This window comes from Falco naumanni, chromosome 18 (assembly GCF_017639655.2).
Source record: "Falco naumanni isolate bFalNau1 chromosome 18, bFalNau1.pat, whole genome shotgun sequence".
NCBI classification, from domain to species: domain Eukaryota; kingdom Metazoa; phylum Chordata; class Aves; order Falconiformes; family Falconidae; genus Falco; species Falco naumanni.
The window spans coordinates 6,548,603-6,568,947 of record NC_054071.1 but is presented as its reverse complement, the minus strand read 5'-3'; the positions used below and the strand labels follow the sequence as shown (position 1 = coordinate 6,568,947).

General features: G+C 65.6%; 1 protein-coding gene across 1 annotated transcript; it reads left to right on the top strand.

Annotated features, from left to right (window-relative positions):
• Positions 1–2,738: 2,738 nt before the first annotated feature.
• Positions 2,739–20,184, top strand: RBM10 (RNA binding motif protein 10; the record flags this gene model as incomplete). The annotated part of the gene is made up of 24 exons (XM_040617781.1): positions 2,739–2,813; positions 3,659–3,686; positions 3,925–4,081; positions 4,164–4,349; positions 4,895–4,964; positions 6,564–6,637; positions 8,539–8,625; positions 9,021–9,077; positions 9,595–9,751; positions 10,396–10,556; positions 11,098–11,195; positions 11,718–11,817; positions 12,021–12,248; positions 12,464–12,606; positions 13,049–13,146; positions 13,490–13,581; positions 14,219–14,386; positions 15,644–15,790; positions 16,227–16,292; positions 16,427–16,615; positions 17,361–17,429; positions 17,699–17,802; positions 18,499–18,601; positions 19,930–20,184. Coding segments are annotated over exons 2-24 (2,826 nt in total), but the record flags the coding sequence as incomplete, so codon positions are not given.
• Between the last annotated feature and the right edge of the window lie 161 nt (positions 20,185–20,345).

The following is a 20,345-nucleotide window of genomic DNA, read 5'->3' as shown; positions in this document are numbered from 1 at the left end:
GGGGCTATTTGGGCCCTATAGGTGCCCAATGAGGGCTACAGGGACCTATGGGGGAGGTTGTCTGGGCTGGAGAGGGTGTATAGGGGATTAAGGTGGGGCTATAGGAGCCGGTAGGGAAGGTATAGGGGCCAAATAGGTGCTGGGGGTGTGTGTGCATGGGGGCTAGTGGGGGGCTATAGGGACCCATGGGGCTCCTATAGGGGCACTGGGGGGGGTCATGAGGAGCCATGGGTGCTATATGGGCCCAGAAGTGAAGGGCTTGGAGGCCAAAGGGGGCTATGGGGAGCTATAGGGACGGGGGTATAGGGGTTAGGGGAGGCCTTTAAGACCTGTGTGGTGTCAGGACCATGTGGTGTCACCCTGGGGTGACATCACGATACCTCCTGGGCTGCTGGGACATGTAGTCCACGTGTTCTAGCACCGCCCCCTGCCCCCCCGAGAAAGGGACCCAGGTATCTAGGTGCTCCCTCTCCCTCACCACCAAAAAGGGGACCTAGGTGTCTGGGAAGCCCCCGGAAAGAAACGGGACCAAGGCATCCAGCTGAGACCCCATCACTTTATTAACAGCCTCACAGTGGGGGCACCTGCACCCCCCCCAGAAGGGGCCTCAGGCATCCGTGGGGGGGCCCAGGTGCCCTGACTCACTCGGGGGGGGGCAGGGCCAGGCGCGCAGGGTCATAGTAGTTGGAGTCGAGCAGCGGCAGCCCCCGCCGCTCCCGCTCCCGCACCTGCAGCTCGGCCTCACGCCGGGCCCACTGCTGCAGCCTGTGGAGGAACATGCTTTCAGGGACCTGGGGGGTCCTAGAGGCCACTACAGCGCCCCCCCCCCCCCTCCCCCAGGCCTCCCACACCCACCTATAGCCCCCCTGGAGCACCACAGTGCCCTATAGGGGGCTATAGCCCCCAAGGTCCCCCCATGGGCTCCTGCAGGCCTGCCACAGTGCCCTGTAGATGCTATAGATCTCTATATCTTTTCGCAGGCTGTTACACATTGGTAGACACCTCCTACGTGTCAGCTTTAAACCAATGTATCTTCTCACAGCTTCCAACAACACCCCACATGCATTCATAAGCCCCTACAGACCGCCACCCTCCCAGCCCTCTTTATCTCCCTATAGGCCCCTATATCCCTTCCTAAACTCCTATAGACCCCCAGAGGCCCCCTATAATCCCTCACAGGCCCCTACAGGCCCCTATGGGCCCCCTATAGGTCCCTACATCCCTTTCTAAGCCCGTACAGGTCCCACAGGACCCCTAGGGCTCACTATAGGCTCCCTATATCCCTTCTTAAGTCCCTAGAGACTCCCATAAACCCCTAGGGGCCCAATATAGCCTCCCATAGGCTCCTATAGACCCCCACAGACCCCCTAAGGTCTCCCTATACCTGCGCATAGACCCTTACAGACCTGCCCCCTAGCTCTCACAGCCCCCAATAGCCCCCATAGGGGCCTTCTATACCCTTCCATAGGCTCCTATAGACCCTCACAGACTTGTCCCCAGGCTCCCACAGACCCCACATAGCCCCCATAGGGGCCCTCTATACCCTCCCACAGGCCCCCCTATAGGCTTTCCCTGAGCCTTCTGCAGAGCCCCCCCAGGCCCCTACCCCTGTGCGTTAAGGAGGATCCCGGAGGCCAGGCTCCCCCCTCACCCATAGTCAGGCAGGTAATGGAGGAACACGCTGCCAAGGACGATGGCGAGAGAGACGCCGGTAAAGAAGACGGCTTGCATGTTGAGAACGTCCACATCAGGGTCCTCCGAGAAGCCGTGGTAATCGGGGTTCTGGTGGCACCCGGGCACTTGGGTCACCCACTGCCAGACCCTGGGGTCCAGCCCCCTCCCCCATTCCATGAAACCCTTTTCCCTCCCTTCCTTTAACTCCTGTAAGCCACCCATAGCCACGCCCACACGGTTTGGCTCCGCCCCAAGGACGCACACCCTCACAGACCACGCCCCTCACGTAAGACCCGCCCCCAGCCTTCAAGCCCCGCCTACTCGGCCAAGCCGCATCCCTAGTATAAACCCGTTTCTTCCCCAAGCCCCGCCCTTTCCGCTCCTGACCACGCCCCTTCCTTAAAGCCCTGCCCCTTTAACCCTGGGCCACCACCCGTCCCTACAAGCCCCGCCCCCTTCACAGCCGCGCACTCTCCCGGCCCCATCCACCTTCTTTTGGGCTAATTCCATTGGCTCCTCATGGTGGGGTTCGGCCCCCAGCGGCGCCGGCGGCACCATCACGGCCCCGGACGGCCCCGCCGAGCGGCCGCGCACTCCGGCCCGCAGAGCCCGCAGCGCCCTCCCCAGCGCCGCCATCTTCTCCACTGAAGTACCTCCCACCCACTGCCGCCTCTTCCGGACGCCCGCCTGGCCAATCAGAGAGAGCTGCCGCGCCAGCCCTCTCTGGTGGTTGGTTGGAGCGCGGCGGCGTCCCGCCCCCGTGCCGCAACCGCCGGTGGCTCCGCCTCCGTACAGCGCACATCCAATCAGAGACCGGCGCTGACACCCTCGAACCAACCGGAGCCGTTGTCCCGCCCTCTCCTGTCGTTTTGAGAGTGGCTCCACCTCCCCTGCTCCCAGCCAATCAGAAACTGCCGCCGTTTCGCTGGAGCCCCGCCCCAGTCCTTTCCACCTCCCCTCAGGGCTGGCCCCGCCGTCCCTGGCGCAGACCAATGACAAGGGTGACTGAGCGGATGGGCGGATATATCGACCAATGGTGAAGGGGCGGGGGCGGGCGCCGGTGCGCGGGGCGGGCCGGGCGCGTGGAGGTGCCGCCATTTTGCTGGTGGGGAGCGGCAGCGGCGGAGCGGCACGGAAAGGTCGGGGCCTACCGGGGCGGGGCCGGGCCGGGCCGGGCCTACCGGTACCGGGGCGGGGCGGAGCGGGACCTACCGGGGCCCTTGGCGCAAGCGGGGGTTGGATGGCGAGGGGCAGGGTCTCATATGCTAATTAGCGGGCGGGGCACGACGAGGGTCTTCATTGCTTTGTTTTTGTCTGGGGCACGTCCCAGTATCTCCCAGTTCATCCCCTTTACCTCCCAGTGCGTCTCCCGTTACCCCCAGGGCCTCCCACTTCATTCCAGTGCCTCCCCAGTTACTCCCAGGGCCTTTCAGTACCTCCCAGTTCATTCCAGTGCCTCTGCAGTTAACCCCAGGTCCTCCCACTTCATTCTAGTGCCTCTCCAGTTACCCCCAGTGCCTCCCAGTTCCTCCCACTTCATTCTAGTGCCTCCCCGCTTACCCACAGGGCCTTACAATATCATCTAGATTCTCCCAGTGTTCCCCAGTTCCCTCCTAGTTCCTCCCTGGTTCATCCCAGTCACTCCCAGTGCCCCTGAATGCCGAACCCGTCCAGTTTATCCTGGTTTGTTCCAGTGCCTCCCCAGGTCATCCCAGTCTTTCCCAGTGATGCTGACTGCGTTGCTCCCCAGTGCTTTCCAGTAGCTCCCAGTGCTGTCTGTCCAGTTGCCTCCAGATGACTCCTAGTAGCTCCCAGTACTGCCTGATTGCCCCCCAATGCCTCCTAGCAGCACCCAGTGCTGTCCATTTGGCCCCCAGTGCCTCCCAAGTTCTCCTTCAGTTCCTCGTTGTCCTTCCCAGTACCCCCCAGTTTCACCCTACCCCCTCTCAGTTCCTGACAGTTTTCCATTCACTGTCCGCTACAGGTACCAGCACCATGGAGTATGAACGCAGGTAGGGGGGCCAGGGGGACCCCAACACTGGGGACAGTGTGTGTGACATTTGGGGATCTTGCACAGTGGGAGGGGACCCCTTGGGGGGACGGTTTGGGCACCCTCAAGGGGGTGGGGGGACATTTTGGGACCCCTGAGGGGGGTGGGGATGTTGGGGCACCCCTGGGGGGTGAGGGACATTGGGAGACCCCAGGTGAGGGCTGGAACATTTGGGGTCCCCCTGACTCCCTCCCTTGCAGGGGGGGCCGTGGGGACCGGACTGGACGCTATGGAGGGGCCCCCGCCCCCCCTGATGAAGGGTCCCGCACTCAGCGGGATCACGACTATCGCGACATGGATTATCGTGGCTATGGTGGCCCTCCCGAGGGGCCCCCTGCCCCTGGAACCCCCCCTCAGGTTGGTGCTGGATATGGGGGTCCTCCCCCAGACACCCGGGTCCCCCCTTCACCTGACCCCCACCATCTCTCCTCCCCCCCAGGCCTCCTACGAGGGCTCGGATCACCCCCGGAAGCGGGACCCTGCCCCAGCCCCCCCAGTGTTGCCGTTTGGTGCCGATAGCGACTACAGGGACCAGGACTACCGGCCGGAGGCGGCTGAGGAGGAGCCACGGGCCAGCACCATCGTCATGCTCCGCATGCTGCCCCAGGCTGCCACCGAGAATGATGTAAGCCCCGCCTCCTTCCGAGGGGGACACGCCCCCTGCATTGAGCCCCGCCTCCTTCTGGGGACACACGCCCCCTGCGCTGAGCCCCGCCTCCTTCTGGGGACACACGCCCCCTGCGCTGAGCCCTGCCTCCTTCCGAGGGGGACACGCCCCCTGCGCTGAGCCCCGCCTCCTTCCGAGGGGGACACGCCCCCTGCACTGAGCCCCGCCTCTCTCCGAGGCTTTTAAATGCTGCCTCATGGCTGTGGTAGGGTCTGGTGGCTGGCTGTCAGGGTCCCTTTGATCTGCCGCACCCTTCCCTGGCCACGCCCCCTTCCACAAGCCACGCCCCTTTACCTTCAGGCCACACCCCGTCGGGAAGGCACCCATCTCAGAGGCTGGGTCCTGGGGTCTCCCCGGGTGCCTGGATCCCCCTCAGGAGACATTATGGGGGCTCTTGCTTGGGATTGGGGGGGTTTAGGGGTGTCCCAAACGCACTCTGGGTGCCTGCCCCACCCCCCCCGGGTCCTGCTGATGTTGGGGGTCTTGTCGCGTGTCCCCTCCAGATCCGGGCGCAGCTGCAGGCGCAGGGGGTGCAGCCTCGTGAAGTGCGACTGATGCGCAACAAGTCATCAGGTGAGTGGGGGGGAGGGGGCGGGGGGGCAGGTCCCCTTTTATTGGGGGAGGGGTGGGTGCCCAGGCAGCTGGGTCCTCTTTGAGGGTGGGGGTACCTAGATGCCCAGGTCTCTTTTTAGGGGTATCCACCTGCTTGGATGCCTTGGGAACAGGGTTGGGTCCCTGTCCTGCCATGCTGGGGGGCACCCAGGGGTGCTGAGCCCATCCCCAGGAAAACCCAAGGGTGCTGGTCCTGTTCACAGGGAGCACCCAGGGGTGCCAGTCACATCTCTAGGGGCACCCAGGGGTGCTTGTACCAGAACTGGGGGGCACACAGGGCTCTGGCCCCATCTCTAGGAGCACCCAGGGGTGCTGTGCCAAATTTAGGGGGCACCTAGGCATGCTGGTCCTGTCCCCAGGAGCACCCAGGGGTGCTGTGCCTAACTTAGGGGGCACCCAGGGGTGCCAGTCCTATCCCTAGGGGCACCCAGGGGTGCTGTGCTGCACTTGGGGGGCACCCAGGGGTGCCCGTCCTCTCCCCAGGGGCACCCAGGGGTGCTGGTCTCATTTCTAGGAGCACCCAGGGGTGCTGGTCCCGTCCCCAGGGAGCACCCAGGGGTGCTGCGCCGGACTTGCGGGGCACCCAGGGGTGCCAATCCCCTCCTCAGGAGCACCCAGGGGTGCTGGTCCTGTCCCCAGGGGCACCCAGGGGTGCCGGTCCTAGCTGTAGGAGCACCCAGGGGTGCTGATCCTGTTTCTCGGGGGCACCCAGGGGTGCTGCGCCAGACCTGGGGGGCACCCAGGGGTGCCAGTCCCACACCCAAGGGGCACCCAGGGGTGCTGGAGCCCTTCCCAGGAGCACCCAGGGGTGCTGTGCCACACAGATGGGGTACCCAGGGGTGCCTGGCACAGACCCAAGGGGTACCCAGGGGTGCCAGAGCCATAGCTGGTGGCACCCAAGGGTGCCCACCCCTTGCCCAGGAGCACCCAGGGGTGCTGACCGAGAGCCAAGGGGCACCCAGGGGTGCCGGTCCAGTCCCCGGGGGCACCCAGGGGTGCCTGTCATCTGGCCAAGGGGCTCCCAGGGGTGCCAGACCCTTCCCCAGGAGCACCCAGGGGTGCTGGTCCCATCCCCAGGGGCACTCAGGGGTGCCAATCCCACATCTTGGGGGCACCCAGGGGTGCCTGTCTTCTGCCCAAGGGGCACCCGGGGGTGCTAGACCCGTGTAAGGCAGCACCTGTGGGTGTTCATCCTGTTTCCAGGAGGACCCAGGGGTGCTGTGCCCTGCCCAGGGGGCACCCAGGGGTGCCTGTACCCTATGTAGGGGACCCTCCACAAGTACCTGTAGGAGTTAGTAGTTTACTTAAGAAGCCCCAGAGGGGGTCCAGGAGCACCCATGGGTGCCCATCCCCACCCCAGAGGGCTCCAGGAGCACTCATGGGTGCATATACCCAAGCCAGGGGTTTCTAGGGGTGCCTGTACCCAACCCAGGGAGGTACCGGGAGCACCCATGGGTGCCCATCCCCACCCCAAAGGATTCTGGGGGTACCCATACCATACCCAGGGGGGCTGGGGGCACCCATGGGTGCTCTTCCTGACACCCCCCCGGCTCCTTCCAGGTCAGAGCCGTGGCTTCGCCTTTGTGGAGTTTAACCACGTCCAGGACGCAGCGCGGTGGATGGACGCCAACCAGGTCGCTGCCGGGACGCCCGGGTCCCTGCCGGGGGGGCGGAGGGGTGGGGGTGACCAGTCCGGACACCTGGGTCCCTTTCGGGAGGTGGGAGGAGCCTCCCGGACGCCGGGGTCCCCCCCCGGACGCTGGGGTTCCCCCCAATGCTGGGGTCCCACCCCAGACACTGCGGTCCCCTCTGCGGTGGTAACAGGGGTTTAATGGTTTGTACTGGTGGCACTGGATGCCTGGGTCCCCTTCTTCTTCCTTGCGGTTGCGTGACCTTTGTGCGAGAGCCTTGTGCAAGAGCCTCATATGACCCCCGTGCAACCCTTGTGCAAGCCCTTGTGCACTCCATGTGAGACTTGCGTGCTCTTATGCAAGTGCCACGCTCAACACTTGTGTGCCCTCGTGCGAGGCCCTGTTGTGACTCTCGTGTGAGCTCTTGTACAAGCTCTGCAAGACCCTCATGTGACCCTTGTGCAATGTTCGTGCAAGCCCTCGTGCATTCCTGTGTGAGACCCTTGTGCAAGCACCGTGCGTGACCCTCATGCACCCTCGTGTGAGAGCTTTGGGTGAATTTCATGCGAGACTCTTGTGCAAGATCCTTGTGTGACCTTTGTGTGAGCTTTTCTGCACCCTTGCGAGAAGTGAGAAACCATCGTGCCCCTTATGTGACACCCTTGTGCAAGCCTTTGTGCAAGCTCTCAGCCACTCTTACGTGAAACTTCTGTGCACTGTTGTGTGAGATTCTTACACGATCTTCATCAAGCCCTTACGCACAGTTGCACAAGTGCCATGGGAGACTTTGTGCACTCTTGTATGAGGCCCTTGTGCACCCTGGTACAAGCTCCTTGGGCGAGCAGCGGGAGAGCCTTGGGAGAGCCCTGTGCGACTCTTGTGCACTCACGCAAGCTTTGGTGCAAGGGCTACACGAGACTGAGTGTGAACCCGGGTGCCTCCTCGTGAACCCTTGTGCGAGCCCTCACACCCCTTGGTGCAAGCCCTCGTGCAAGCCCTTGTGCAAGCCCTGCTGTGATGGCTGTGCGAGCCCCCGTGCGAGCCCCCGTGCAAGCCTTGATATGAGCCCTTGTGTAAGCTCAGGTGCGAAGCCTCATGTTCTCTTGTGCGAGACCTGTGCGACAGGTGGGGCGAGCCCTGGTGCCCCCTCATGCGAGCCCCAGTGCAAGGGCCGTGTGACCCCTGGTGCAAGCCTTGTTGTGAGCCCTTGTGCAGGTTCTGGTGCGGAGCCCTGTGTCCTCTTGTGCGAGCTGTGGTGTGAGGGCAGCGTGGGGGTGGGGTGCAAGCCCTTGTGTGAGCTCTCGTGCCCCCCTTTCGCAAGCCCTTATGCCCTGTTGCGCAAGCCCTCGTGCGAGCCCTGGTGCCCCCACAGTCAAGCTCTGGTGCCCACCACTATGAGCCCTGGTGCAAGCTCTCGTGCAAGCCCCCGTGCAAGTCCTGGTGCCATATGATGTGCCCCTTTTTTGCAAGCCCTGGTGCGAGCCCTGGTGCTCTGTTGTGTATCTCTGGTGCAAGCTTTCATGCCTCCTGGTGCAAGCCATTGTGCGAGTCCTCATGCCCCACTTTAGCGAGCCCTGGTGCCCCCTGGTGCAAGTCCTGGTGCGAGCCCTCATGCAGACCCCTGTGCCCCTCGGTATGAACCGTAGTGTGAGCCCTGGTGCCCCCTGGTGCGAGCCCTCACACAAGGGCAGTGTCGGGGTGGGTGTGAACCCTGGTGCATGCCTGGTGCAAACCCTCGTGAACACTTCTGTATGAGCTCTGGCGCCGTCCTCATGAAGCCTCGTGCCAGCCCTGCTGCCCTCCCCGGCGTGAGCTCTGTTCTAAGCCCTGGTGCAGCCCTCACGCCCCCCTCGTGTGAGCCCTCACGCGAGCGTGCGCCCCTCACCTTTTTTTCCCCTCTGCAGCAAGGGCTGAGCTTGCTGGGGCAGCGCGTCTCCCTCCACTACAGCGACCCCAAGCCCAAGATCAATGAGGACTGGCTCTGTGCCAAGGTGGGGGGCTCTGGGGGTGTGCCTAGGGACAAGAGGGGGTCCTTGAGGGTTTGGGGGGGCTTTAAAGGGTCCTTGGAGGGTCCGGGGGAGGGGGGGAGTGTCTTGGGATTTTTAGAGGGTCTTGGGAGGGTTCTAGGGGAAGTCTAAGAGGGTTCCAGGGGGCTTATGGGGGTCTTGGTGGGAGTTGGGGGTTCTGTGGGGAGAGCTGGGGGGGTCTAGGAGGTTCTTGGGGGGCTTATGGGGGTGTTGGGGTGAGTTTAGGGGGTCCAGGGGGTGTCTTGGGGGGGTCTGGGGTAGATTTGGGGGTCCTAGGGGGGTGTTGGGGGTTGTGGGTGGGCATGAGGGTGCGGTGGGGGATTTTGGGGTACGATGAGGGTTATTTTGGTGTCTGGCAGTGTGGGGTGCAGAACTTCAAGCGGCGGGAAAAGTGCTTCAAGTGTGGTGTCCCCAAAGCTGGTGAGTACCCCAAAACCCCCTGATGTCACCGCAGTCCCTTGGGTGCTCCCCCAGGCATCCCAAAACTCCATTGGAGTCCCTTAAGCTGCCCCAAAACTACCTTTTTTTCACCCCAAAACTATTGGGGTCCCCCCCAAGCATCCAGGGGATTCCCAAAACTCACTGTTCTCTTCCCAGAAATACTGTGAGTGTCCCCAAAAGTGCCCTTGGGGGGTCCCAAAGCCAAGAGGGAGTCCCCCGAAGTGCTGATGGGAGGGGGGAAGGAATTTGGGGGCGAATTAGGGGATTTGGGTGCTCAGTTAATGAATTTGGGGGGACAGGGGATGGAAATGTTGGGGTTGGTGGGTGATTTTAGGGTTCAACAGCCCTGCTTTGGGCGCTGATGACCAAGTTTGGGCGTTGAGCTATGAAATTTTGGGGTTCCTCCACAACACTTGTAGTTCAACCACCCCATTTTGGGGTTCTGCCACTGAGCAGGGGGTACCGGGGGGTTGTGTGTGTTTTGGGGTGCAGAAGCCGAGCAGCGAGGTCCTGGGGGGCCACGGCCGGAGCTGGTGCCAGGTGGGGGGGGGGCTGCTACCCCTCCCTCAACCCTATGGCCCTACCCTGGGGGGGACCCCTGGTGGAACCCAAGGTGGGACTGAGCCTGGAGCTGATAACGCCAATGACAGTGAGTAGGGGGGGGTCTGGGGGGATTTGGGGGTGCCCTGAGGGGGCTGTGAAGGTCCTCGGAGGGGGCTAAAGGAGTTCTTGGGGTGTCTTGGGGGTTATGGGACAGTCTTGGGGATGTTTGGGGGGCATCTGGGGGACATGGGGTGTCTTCATGTAGTTATGGGGGTCCTGAGGGGCCTAAAGTGTGTGTGTGTGTGTCTTGGGGACTTGCAGGGGGGTCTGGAGCAGCTAAGGTGGGTCTTAGGGGGTTCGGGGGGGAGGTTCTGGTTGTCTGGGGGCTGCTAAGGGGCTTCATGGGGGAGGCCAGGGATGTTATAGTGGTCCAGGGGGGTGTTATGGTGGTCTTGGGGGGGCTAATGGGGGGGTCCTGGAGGTTTTAGGGGGGTCTGGAGGGGCTGAGGTGGGCCTTCAGGTTTCCTGGGGGGTTGTGGAAGTGTTGCGGGGATTGGGAGGGGTCTGGGGGAGAGTTACACGGGTCCAGGGAGGTGCTATGGGGGTCCTGTGGGGATTAAAGGATTCTTGGGTTAAGGAGGTTCCTGGGGGGCTTTAGGGTGTCCTGGGAGGGTATTATAGGGGTCTTGGCGGGGGGGGGGTCTCCCACAGACACCTGAGTTCCCTCTCTCCCTGCCTGCCCCCACCCAGCCATCATCCTGCGGAACCTGCACCCCCAGAGCAGCCTGGAGTCCATCCTGGCCGCCCTCGCCCCCTTCGCCGCCCTCTCGGCCGCCAACGTCCGTGTCATCAAGGACAGACAGACCCAGCTCAACCGGGGCTTTGCCTTCGTCCAGCTCGCCACCATCGTGGTGTGTGCCCCGGCGGCCTGGCACCCTGCGATAGGGTGCCCTGGGGGGGTGGGACCCTTCTATAGGGTGCCCTGGGGGGGGTGGGACCCTGCTATAGGGTGCCCTGGGGGGGTGGGACCCTGCTATAGGGTGCCCCGGGGGCCCGGGACCCTTCTATAGGGTGCCCTGGGGGGGTGGGACCCTGCTATAGGGTGCCCTGGGGGGGGGTGGGACCCTGCTATAGGGTGCCCCTGGGGGGGTGTGACACTTCTGTAGTGTGCCCTGGGGGGGGTGGGATGCTCCTGTCGGGTGCCTTTAATGTGTGGGATCCTTCTATAGGGTGCCTTGGGTGCGTGGGATTATTTATGGGGTCCCCTGGGTACGTGAGACATTTTTGGGGGTGCCCCACATAGCTTGGCTCCTTCCTAGGCACCTTGGTTCCTTTTTGATGGGGCAGCCAGGCGGCAGGGTCCCTGGTGTGGGGTTGCCTGATGCAGGGGTGTCCCGTGTCCCCCCCCCCCCGGACACCTGGACCCCCCCAGACGCCTGGGTCCCCCCATAGGAGGCCTCCCAGCTGCTGCAGATGCTGCAGGCCCTGCACCCCCCGCTCCACATTGACGGCAAGAGCATCAACGTGGAGTTTGCCAAAGGCTCCAAGCGGTGAGGTCTTGGCCCCGCCCCTGGCCCCGCCCCCTGCCCCACCCCACAAACCCCGCCCCTGAACCATAGGCTCCACTCCCCGCCCTTAGGTCCCACCCCCCCAGCAGGTCCCGCTATATGGAACCCACTTGGGGGGGGGGGGACAAGCCACGCCTTCTGCTGCTAAGCCCTACCCCTTAACCACAAGCCACACCCCTGAGCCCCAAGCTCCACCCCCAAGCTATAGGCTCCACCCTCTTCCCTGATGTCCTGCCCCCAGCAAGCCCCGTCTATGGAACATCTGGGGGACCCTCAGGCCCTGTCCCTAGCCACAAGCCCCGCCCACAAGCCCCACCCACGAGCACTAAGCCCTGCCCCCAGATACCCCCAGCCTATCAAAGGACCCCCCAGGCTGTCCCAGAGAGCCCTAAGCCCCAGCTGCAACCTGCAGCCACGCCCCTTGGTCCCCAGACACGCCCCCACTGCCCTTAAGCCCCGCCCAGGCAGCAGGCTCCGCTCCTCACCCCTCCCCTTCCCCTGCAGGGAGGGGCAGGGGGCAGGGCCAGGGGAGGGCCCACCCCGCGCCAGCGCCGCCTCCGTGGCCTCTACTGCCATTGCCGCTGCCCAATGGGCACTCTCCCAGGTGGGTGGGGCCGCGGGGGGCGGGGTCAGCAGAGATGGGCAGGGCTGTGGTGGCCCTAAAGGTGGGCGGGGCTTTGTGAGTGGGGCGGGGCTTCATGAGCGGGTCTGCAAGGCTGAGTTTGGGCTGTGTACGCAGGGGTGGAGTGAGGGGCGGGGCTTTCTGAGAAGGGGCGTGTCCTAAAGTGGCCCTGCCCATTCCCACAGGCTGCCCCGGGGGGAGAGACCACGTGGGCGGGGGGGGAGGAGCCCTCCAGCGACTTCACCAGCTTCTACCAGTCCGAGGAGAGCTTCACCGGCCCTGCCCCCCCTGCTCTCTATGGCTCCGCCTACCTCAAGGGCTCTGCGGCCCCGCCCACCGGGCCCACCCTCGCTGGCCCCACCCCTGCCAAGGCTGATGGCCCCACCCCGGGTGAGTCCCCCTCCCCCCCCCCAGCAGGACCTAGGCATATGGGAGACCCTATAGAAGGGGTCACCTGGGCCTGACACCCCCGACCCCCCCCCCCTTACACCCCTCCCCCCTCCCCTCCTTACACCCCTCCCCCCCTCCAACCCTCCCCCCCCTCCTTACACCCCTCCCCCCCCCTCCAACCCTCCCCCCCACTCCTGACACCCCCGACCCCCCCTCCAACCCTCCCCCCCTCCCCCAGGCACGGAGGAGCCGGCAGTGCTGGGGCTGGACCCCACAGCGGGGGCGGGGGGCACCTTCCCCCGGGCCCCCCCCGGCGCCCCCGCTTACCCCTCCCCTGCTGCCGAGAACCCTGCTGCGACCCCCCCGGGAGCCCCCACTCAGGTGGGTACCCAAAAAAAGAGGGGGGACCCCAACATTTTTGGAAGGGGTGGGCTCAAAATTGGGAGGGGAGGAAAGGGCACCAAAAGTGGGAGGGTAGAAGGTGATGGGGGGTGGGGAGGGCAAAACTGGGGGGGGGCAAGAGGGAGACCCCAAGGGTGGGGGCAAAACTGGGGGGTCCCCAAGAGTGGGAGGGCAGAAGGTTGGTGAGGGACCCCCTCAAAATCTGGGGGTTAAAATGGGAGGGGTCCTAAATTTGGGAGGGAGGACTGTGAAAATAGGGGGTCTCCAAAAGGAGGGGGACCCTAAAAATGGGGGGGGGGTGTAATTGGGTGGGGGGACCCCCAAAAAGGGGGTAAATGGGGGGGTCTTGGGGCAGCTGGGGTTCAGAGGGGATTTGGGGAGTGGGGGAGTTAATTTTGGGGTGCTCTGCCCCCCTCGCCAGACCTACACGGGGCCCCACAAGGCTGAGACCCCCAACCCAGCCCCCACCGGGCCCCCCCCCTGCCGCCCCCCCCAGCTCCGAGCCCTATGGCCAGTACCGTAAGTGGGGGGCATTGAGGGGGTCTCTGGGGGTCTTGGGAAGCATTGGCGGGGTCCTGGTGGGTCCCAAGGGGGTTTTGGGGGGTCCTGGAGGGTTTGGGGGGTGTGGGGAGGATTGGATGAGCTGAAGGGTGGTGGGGGGGTGGGCTCGGGGGGCGGGGGGTGTCCTGGGAGTTGGGGGGGTACTATCAGGGAGGAGGGCTTGGAGGGGTCTGGGGGGGGCTCCTGGATTTTTGGTGGGAGTCCCAAGCTCTTTGGGTGTATCCCATAGTTTGGGGGGGGGTCCCAATATTTTGGGGGGGGTCTCCATCCCCCCCCCAATGCCCCCCCTTTCCGTCCCCAGCGGTGCCAGATGTTTCGACCTACCAGTACGACGAGACCTCAGGCTATTACTACGACCCCCTCACTGGGCTCTACTACGACCCCCACTCCCAGGTGGGGGGGGCCGGGGTGCCAGGGGGATTTTGGGGTGCAGTGGGGACTCCCAGGTTCTTCTGGGCAAGTGTTGGGTCAGAAAATGGCAAGTTTGGGCCCAAAAATGTCATTTTAAGGCTGGGGTGGGGTGTGGTGGAAACCCACGATTTTTTGGGTGCTTGTTGGGGGCGTTATTTGGGTTCATTAGGGTGTTTTGGGGTGCAGGGGGAGTTTGGGGGTGCAGGAGGTCCCCCCCCACAAGGATGTGGCACTTTCCGATCAGGAAAAATTTTGGCTCAAAACCCTGTGGTTTTGGGGCTGGAAATACCAATTTAAGGGTGGGTAGGGTTTTGGGGCGAAAACCAGGGATTCTAGGATTATTTTGAGGTTTGTTTGAGGGCGGGGGATGTGTTGGGGTGCAGCCCCACCCCCCCCCCGCCAAATCCGTGCAACCCCAGATGGGTGCTGGGAGGCATTTTGGCTTAAAAAAGAGGGAATTTGGGGCATTCGGGGACTTGTTTTGGGGTGCGGGGGGCATTTTGGGGTGCAGGGGGCCGTTTGGGGCTCCCTGGGGTGAATTTGGTGGTCTGGGGGGGGGGGGAGTGATTTCTGGGTGACCCCCACCCTGACCCCCACCCCCCCCCCGACCCCTCCCCAGTACTACTACGACGCGGGGGCAGGGCAGTACCTGTACTGGGACGGGGAGCGCCGCACCTACGTGGCGGCCCCCACTGCTGAGCCCCCCCCCGGCCCCCCCGGCACCCCCGGCCCCCCCAAGGAACCCAAGGACAAGAAGGAGAAACACAAGACGAAGACTGCTCAGCAGGTCAGCACCCATGGGTGCTACCACCCAACCACCTACGCCTGCGGCACCCTAAATGGGGCTGGGCTGGGGCTGGGGGAGGGGGAGGGTGTCTGCTGGCGCCCCATTCCCACGGGACCTGCCCCCCTCGCCCAGCCCTGGCACCCCAAAAGGACCCCAGCGCCCTGGGGTGGCTGTGGGTGGTGAGAGGACCCATGGGTGCTCCTGGACACCGAGGATAACCCGGGGGTCACCACAGAGCCCAACAGCACCCATGGGTCCCCAGTAGCACCTGGGGGGCCCAGAGACCCCAGTAGCACCCCTGGGTCCCCAGTAGCACCCGTGGGTCCCCAGCAGCCCCCGTGGGTCCCCACCCATCCCAGTAGCACCCGTGGGTCCCCAGCAGCCCCCGTGGGTCCCCACCCATCCCAGTAGCACCCGTGGGTCCCCAGCAGCCCCCGTGGGTCCCCACCCATCCCAGCAGCCCCCGTGGGTCCCCAGCAGCCCCCGTGGGTCCCCAGCAGCCCCCATGGGTCCCCACCCATCCCAGTAGCACCCGTGGGTCCCCAGCAGCCCCCGTGGGTCCCCACCCATCCCAGTAGCCCCCGTGGGTCCCCAGCAGCCCCCGTGGGTCCCCACCCATCCCAGCAGCCCCCGTGGGTCCCCAGCAGCCCCCGTGGGTCCCCACCCATCCCAGTAGCACCCGTGGGTCCCCAGCAGCCCCCGTGGGTCCCCACCCATCCCAGTAGCACCCGTGGGTCCCCAGCAGCCCCTGTGGGTCCCCACCCATCCCAGCAGCACCCGTGGGTCCCCAGCAGCCCCTGTGGGTCCCCACCCATCCCAGCAGCCCCCGTGGGTCCCCAGCAGCCCCCGTGGGTCCCCACCCATCCCAGTAGCACCCGTGGGTCCCCAGCAGCCCCCGTGGGTCCCCACCCATCCCAGTAGCACCCGTGGGTCCCCAGCAGCCCCCGTGGGTCCCCACCCATCCCAGCAGCACCCGTGGGTCCCCAGCAGCCCCCGTGGGTCCCCACCCATCCCAGCAGCCCCCGTGGGTCCCCAGCAGCCCCCGTGGGTCCCCACCCATCCCAGTAGCACCCGTGGGTCCCCAGCAGCCCCCGTGGGTCCCCACCCATCCCAGTAGCACCCGTGTGTCCCCAGCAGCCCCCGTGGGTCCCCACCCATCCCAGTAGCACCCATGGGTCCCCAGCAGCCACTGTGGGTTCTCACTAGCACCCATGGGTGCATGTCCCCCCCCCCTAACAGCACCCATGGGTGCCCTAGATTGCCAAGGACATGGAGCGGTGGGCGCGCAGCCTGAACAAGCAGCGGGAGAGCGGGCGCAGCGCTGGGCCCCCCCCACCCCCCCGGGAGGACGAGCGGCGAGAGGCTGCTGCTGCCGACGCCGGCTATGCCATCCTGGAGAAGAAGGTGCACCTATGGGTGCTGGGGGGGAGGGGGGAGCTGGGTGTTGCCACGGGGGGCTGCGGGGGCTGTATGGGGAGCTGTGGGGTGGTGTGGGTGCTGGTATGTGGGGGGCTATGGGTCCTGGGGGTGCTGTGGGGAGCTCTGGGTGCTAGTTACGGTGTGCCACGGGGGGCTATGGGTGCTGGTATGTGGGGGGCTATGGGTGCCACGGGGGGCTATGGGTGCCACGGGGGGCTATGGGTGCTGGTTTGTGGGGGGCTATGGGTGCTGGTTTGTGGGGGGCTATGGGTGCCGCGGGGGGCTATGGGTGCTGGGGGCAATGGGTGCTGCCCATGGGAGGTGCAATGGGAGAGGAGGGGGGCCCTGTGGGACTGCAACACACGCCCCATACCTCCTCCGGCACCCACGGGTGCCCCCCTGAACCCCCTCCCCACCACAGGGCGCCCTGGCCGAGCGGCAGCACCCACCCATGGAGCTGCCCAAGCTGGCGAGCGACGAGCGGCTGGTGAGTCTGGGTGCCTGGGCCCATGGGTGCCCCCCAACTCCCCCCCTCCTCCCTATTCCTGCCCCTCTCCTCCCCCAGGTGCCTGAATGCCCCAGACCCCCTGGGTGCCCCCTAACCCCCCCTCCCTGTTCCAGAGCCCCCCCCGCGGGCTGGTGGCCGCTTACAGCGGGGAGAGCGAGAGCGAAGAGGAGGGGGAGCGGGGTCCCGAGCGCCCCGGCGAGCCCCTCACCGACTGGCACAAGCTGGCCTGCCTGCTCTGCCGCCGCCAGTTCCCCAGCAAGGAGGCCCTGCTCCGCCACCAGCAGCTCTCCGGGCTGCACAAGGTACCGCAGACCCCCCTCCCCCCCCCCACCCCCCACCCCCCGAATTTTAGGGGATCCCCTCGGGAGTTGAGGAATTGTCCCCCTGTAGCCTGGCAGGGCCACTTCGGGGGGTGTTGTGGCTCTTTTAAGGGGGTTGGGGAAACCCCTTTTGGTGTTTTGGGGATCCCCCGGAGGCATCGGGGGCCCTCCCAGATAGGGGACCCTCCCAGAGATCTTGGGGACCCCCTTTGGTGTTTTGGGGATCCCCTGGAGGCATTGGGGGCCCCCCTGAGATGTTGGGGACCCCCCTGAGATGTTGGGGATCCCCTGGAAGTATTGGGGATCCCCTGGAGGCGTTGGGGGCCCTCCCAGAGATCTTGGGGATCCCCTTTGGTGTTTTGGGGATCCCCTGGAGGCATTGGGGGCCCTCCCAGATTGGGGGCCCGCCTGAGATGTTGGGTACCCCCCTGGAAGTATTGGGGACCCCCTGGAAGTATTGGGGCTCCCCTGGAGGCACTGGGGACCCTCCTAGAGATCTGGGGGATCCCCCTTGGTGTTTTGGGGATCCCCTGGAGGCATTGGGGGCCCTCCCAGAGATCTTGGGGATCCCCTTTGGTGTTTTGGGGATCCCCTGGAGGCATTGGGGACCCTCCCAGATTGGGGACCCCCCCAAGATCTTGGGGACCCCCCTGGAAGTATTGGGGATCCCCTGGTGGCATTGGGGACCCCCCCCAGTAACAGGTTGTTGTCTCCCAACCCCCCCCAGCAAAACCTGGAGCTGCAGCGCCGGAGCCACCCGCCTCCCCCCGAGGGGCTGGACCGGGGCGAGATGGAGGTGGGTGGGGGGGCACCCATGGGTTCTGGGGGGGCATCTCTGGGGCTGAGAGAGCACCCATGGGTGTTGGGGGACGGGGGGGCACCCATGGGTGCTGCATGACCCTTGGGGGTGGCTAGGGACACCCATGGGTGCTGGGGGCATCTGGTGAGTGCCCTGAAGGCTCGGGCAGCACCTATGGGTGCTGAGGGGCACCCGTGGGTGCTGGGGGTGGGGTGGGCACGCGGGGAGCTGGGGGGGCACCCATAGGTGCTGTTCCTACGCCCTAGATGAAGTACCGGGACCGGGCAGCCGAGCGCCGTGAGAAACAGGGGGGTCCCGACACCCCTGAGCCCAAGCGGCGCAAATTTGGGGGACCCCCGGCAACCCCTGGGTGAGCACCCATCACTCCTCCCTCCATACCCAGGGGTGCCCCAAGGGGGGGTTGTGGGGGTGGGCAAAAGTCGGGTGGTGGGGACCCCGAAACTGGGTGCTATGGGGGTGCTCTGGACCTCGAAAAGTGGGTGCTGGAGACTCCCAAAGTGCGTGCGGTGGGCTGGAGGACCCTGAAGTGGGGTGGGGGACCCCACAACTTGGTGCTATGGGGAGGGGACCCCACAGCTGGGTGCTATGGGGTGAGGGACCCCAAAAGTGGGTGTTGGAGACTCTAAAAGTGGGTGCTGTGGGCTGGAGGACCCTAAAGTGGGGTGGGGGGACCCCACAACTGGGTGCTATGGGGTGAGGTACCCCAAAAGTGGGTGCTGGAGACTCTAAAAGTGGGTGCTGAGGGGTGGGGGGTGCCAAAAAAGGGTGCTGAGGACCCCAAAGCAGGGTGATACAGGATGGGAGACCCCACAACTGGGTGCTGGGGACCCCACAACTGGGTGCCGTGGGGTGGGGCCCCTCCAAAGTGGGGTACCACAGGCTGGTGGGACCCCAAAACTGGGTGCTGGCGATCTGAAGACGGGTGCTAGGGGAGTGGGAGACCCCCAGGTGGGTGTTGTGGGGCGGTGTCCCGTGTCGTCGTCGTCCCACTCCCCCCCCCCCCCAGCACCCATGGGTGCGGTGGGGTGACCCTGGGGTGCTGCAGGGAGGTGGAGGGGTCCCTCCTGCGCGAGACCACCCTGGGATGTCGGATGCTGCAGGCGATGGGATGGAAGGAGGGGAGCGGGCTGGGCCGGCGGCGGCCGGAGGTGACACGTTGGGGGGGGGACGATGACAGTGGGGGTGGGGGGGGATGGGGGGGATACAGGGGGATGGGGGGATACGAGGGGGTGGGAGGATAAGGGGGATGGGGGAAGCAATGGGGAATACAGGGGGATGGGGGGGGGATACAGGGGGATGGGGGGGGGGATACAGGGGGATGGGGGGGGGATACAGGGGGATGGGGGGGGATACAGGGGGATGGGGGGGGATACAGGGGGATGGGGGGGGATACAGGGGGATGGGGGGGGTTACAGGGGGATGGGGGGGGATACAGGGGGATGGGGGGGGATACAGGGGGATGGGGGGGGATACAGGGGGATGGGGGGGGATACAGGGGGATGGGGGGGATACAGGGGGGATGGGGGGGATACAGGGGGATGGGGGGGATACAGGGGGATGGGGGGGGTTACAGGGGGATGGGGGGGTTACAGGGGGATGGGGGGGGTTACAGGGGGATGGGGGGGGATACAGGGGGATGGGGGGGGATACAGGGGGATGGGGGGGGATACAGGGGGATGGGGGGGGATACAGGGGGATGGGGGGGGATACAGGGGGATGGGGGGGGATACAGGGGGATGGGGGGGGATACAGGGGGATGGGGGGGGATACAGGGGGATGGGGGGGGATACAGGGGGATGGGGGGGATACAGGGGGATGGGGGGGGTTACAGGGGGATGGGGGGGGTTACAGGGGGATGGGGGGGATACAGGGGGATGGGGGGGGATACAGGGGGATGGGGGGGGATACAGGGGGATGGGGGGGATACAGGGGGATGGGGGGGGGATACAGGGGGATGGGGGGGATACAGGGGGATGGGGGGGATACAGGGGGATGGGGGGGGGATACAGGGGGGGATACAGGGGGGGGATACAGGGGGGGGATACAGGGGGGGATACAGGGGGGGGATACAGGGGGGGGATACAGGGGGATACGGGGGGGGATACAGGGGGGGATACAGGGGGGGGGATACAGGGGGATGGGGGGGGGATAAAGGGGGATGGGGGGGACGGGGGGGATAAAGGGGGATGGGGGGGATAAAGGGGGATGGGGGGGGACGGGGGGATGCAGGGGGATGTGGGGAGATGGGGGTGGGGGGGGGGGCCATGTGCAAGGGGGAGGGGGACATGGGACATGAGGGGTTGTAGAGGGGACAGGGGGACGTGGGGGGGATTTGGGGGCACTGAGGGGATGGGGGGATATTTGGGGACCTGGGGGGACACATGGGGGGACAAGGGAACATGGCGGGGGGGGATGATGCTGGGGGACATGGCGGGGGTCGCAGCACCCTGACCTCAGGTGACCCCGCTGCCCCCAGGCCCCCGCCCGGCCCCCGCCCCGGGGGCGTGACACGCTTCAGCGAAGGACCTTGAGGCTCCACGGAGGCCCCGCCCCTCGCTCAAGCCCCGCCCCTGCCCCCCCCCCCCCACTTGGCGACCCTCCCCGAACCGCGATATTTCGCCCCAAAAACGTGGGGTCCCCTCCCCCTCCGTGTCACCCCGGGGGGGGGGGCCCCCCCCGAGTGGCGCATCTCTTCCCCCCCCCCCCCCCCGGTGGTGTTTTGGGGGCGGGGGGGGGGGCGGTGTTTGTTTTGTTTTTTTTAAATAAACAGGTGAAAAACGGTGGAATTTGGGGCCGTGCAAGGGTGGGGGAGGGGCGCGGGTGGCTGGGTCCCTTGTGGGGGTGGGGCCGCCACCCGGGCGCCCGGGTCCTTCCTGTGGGTGCTGGGGGAGG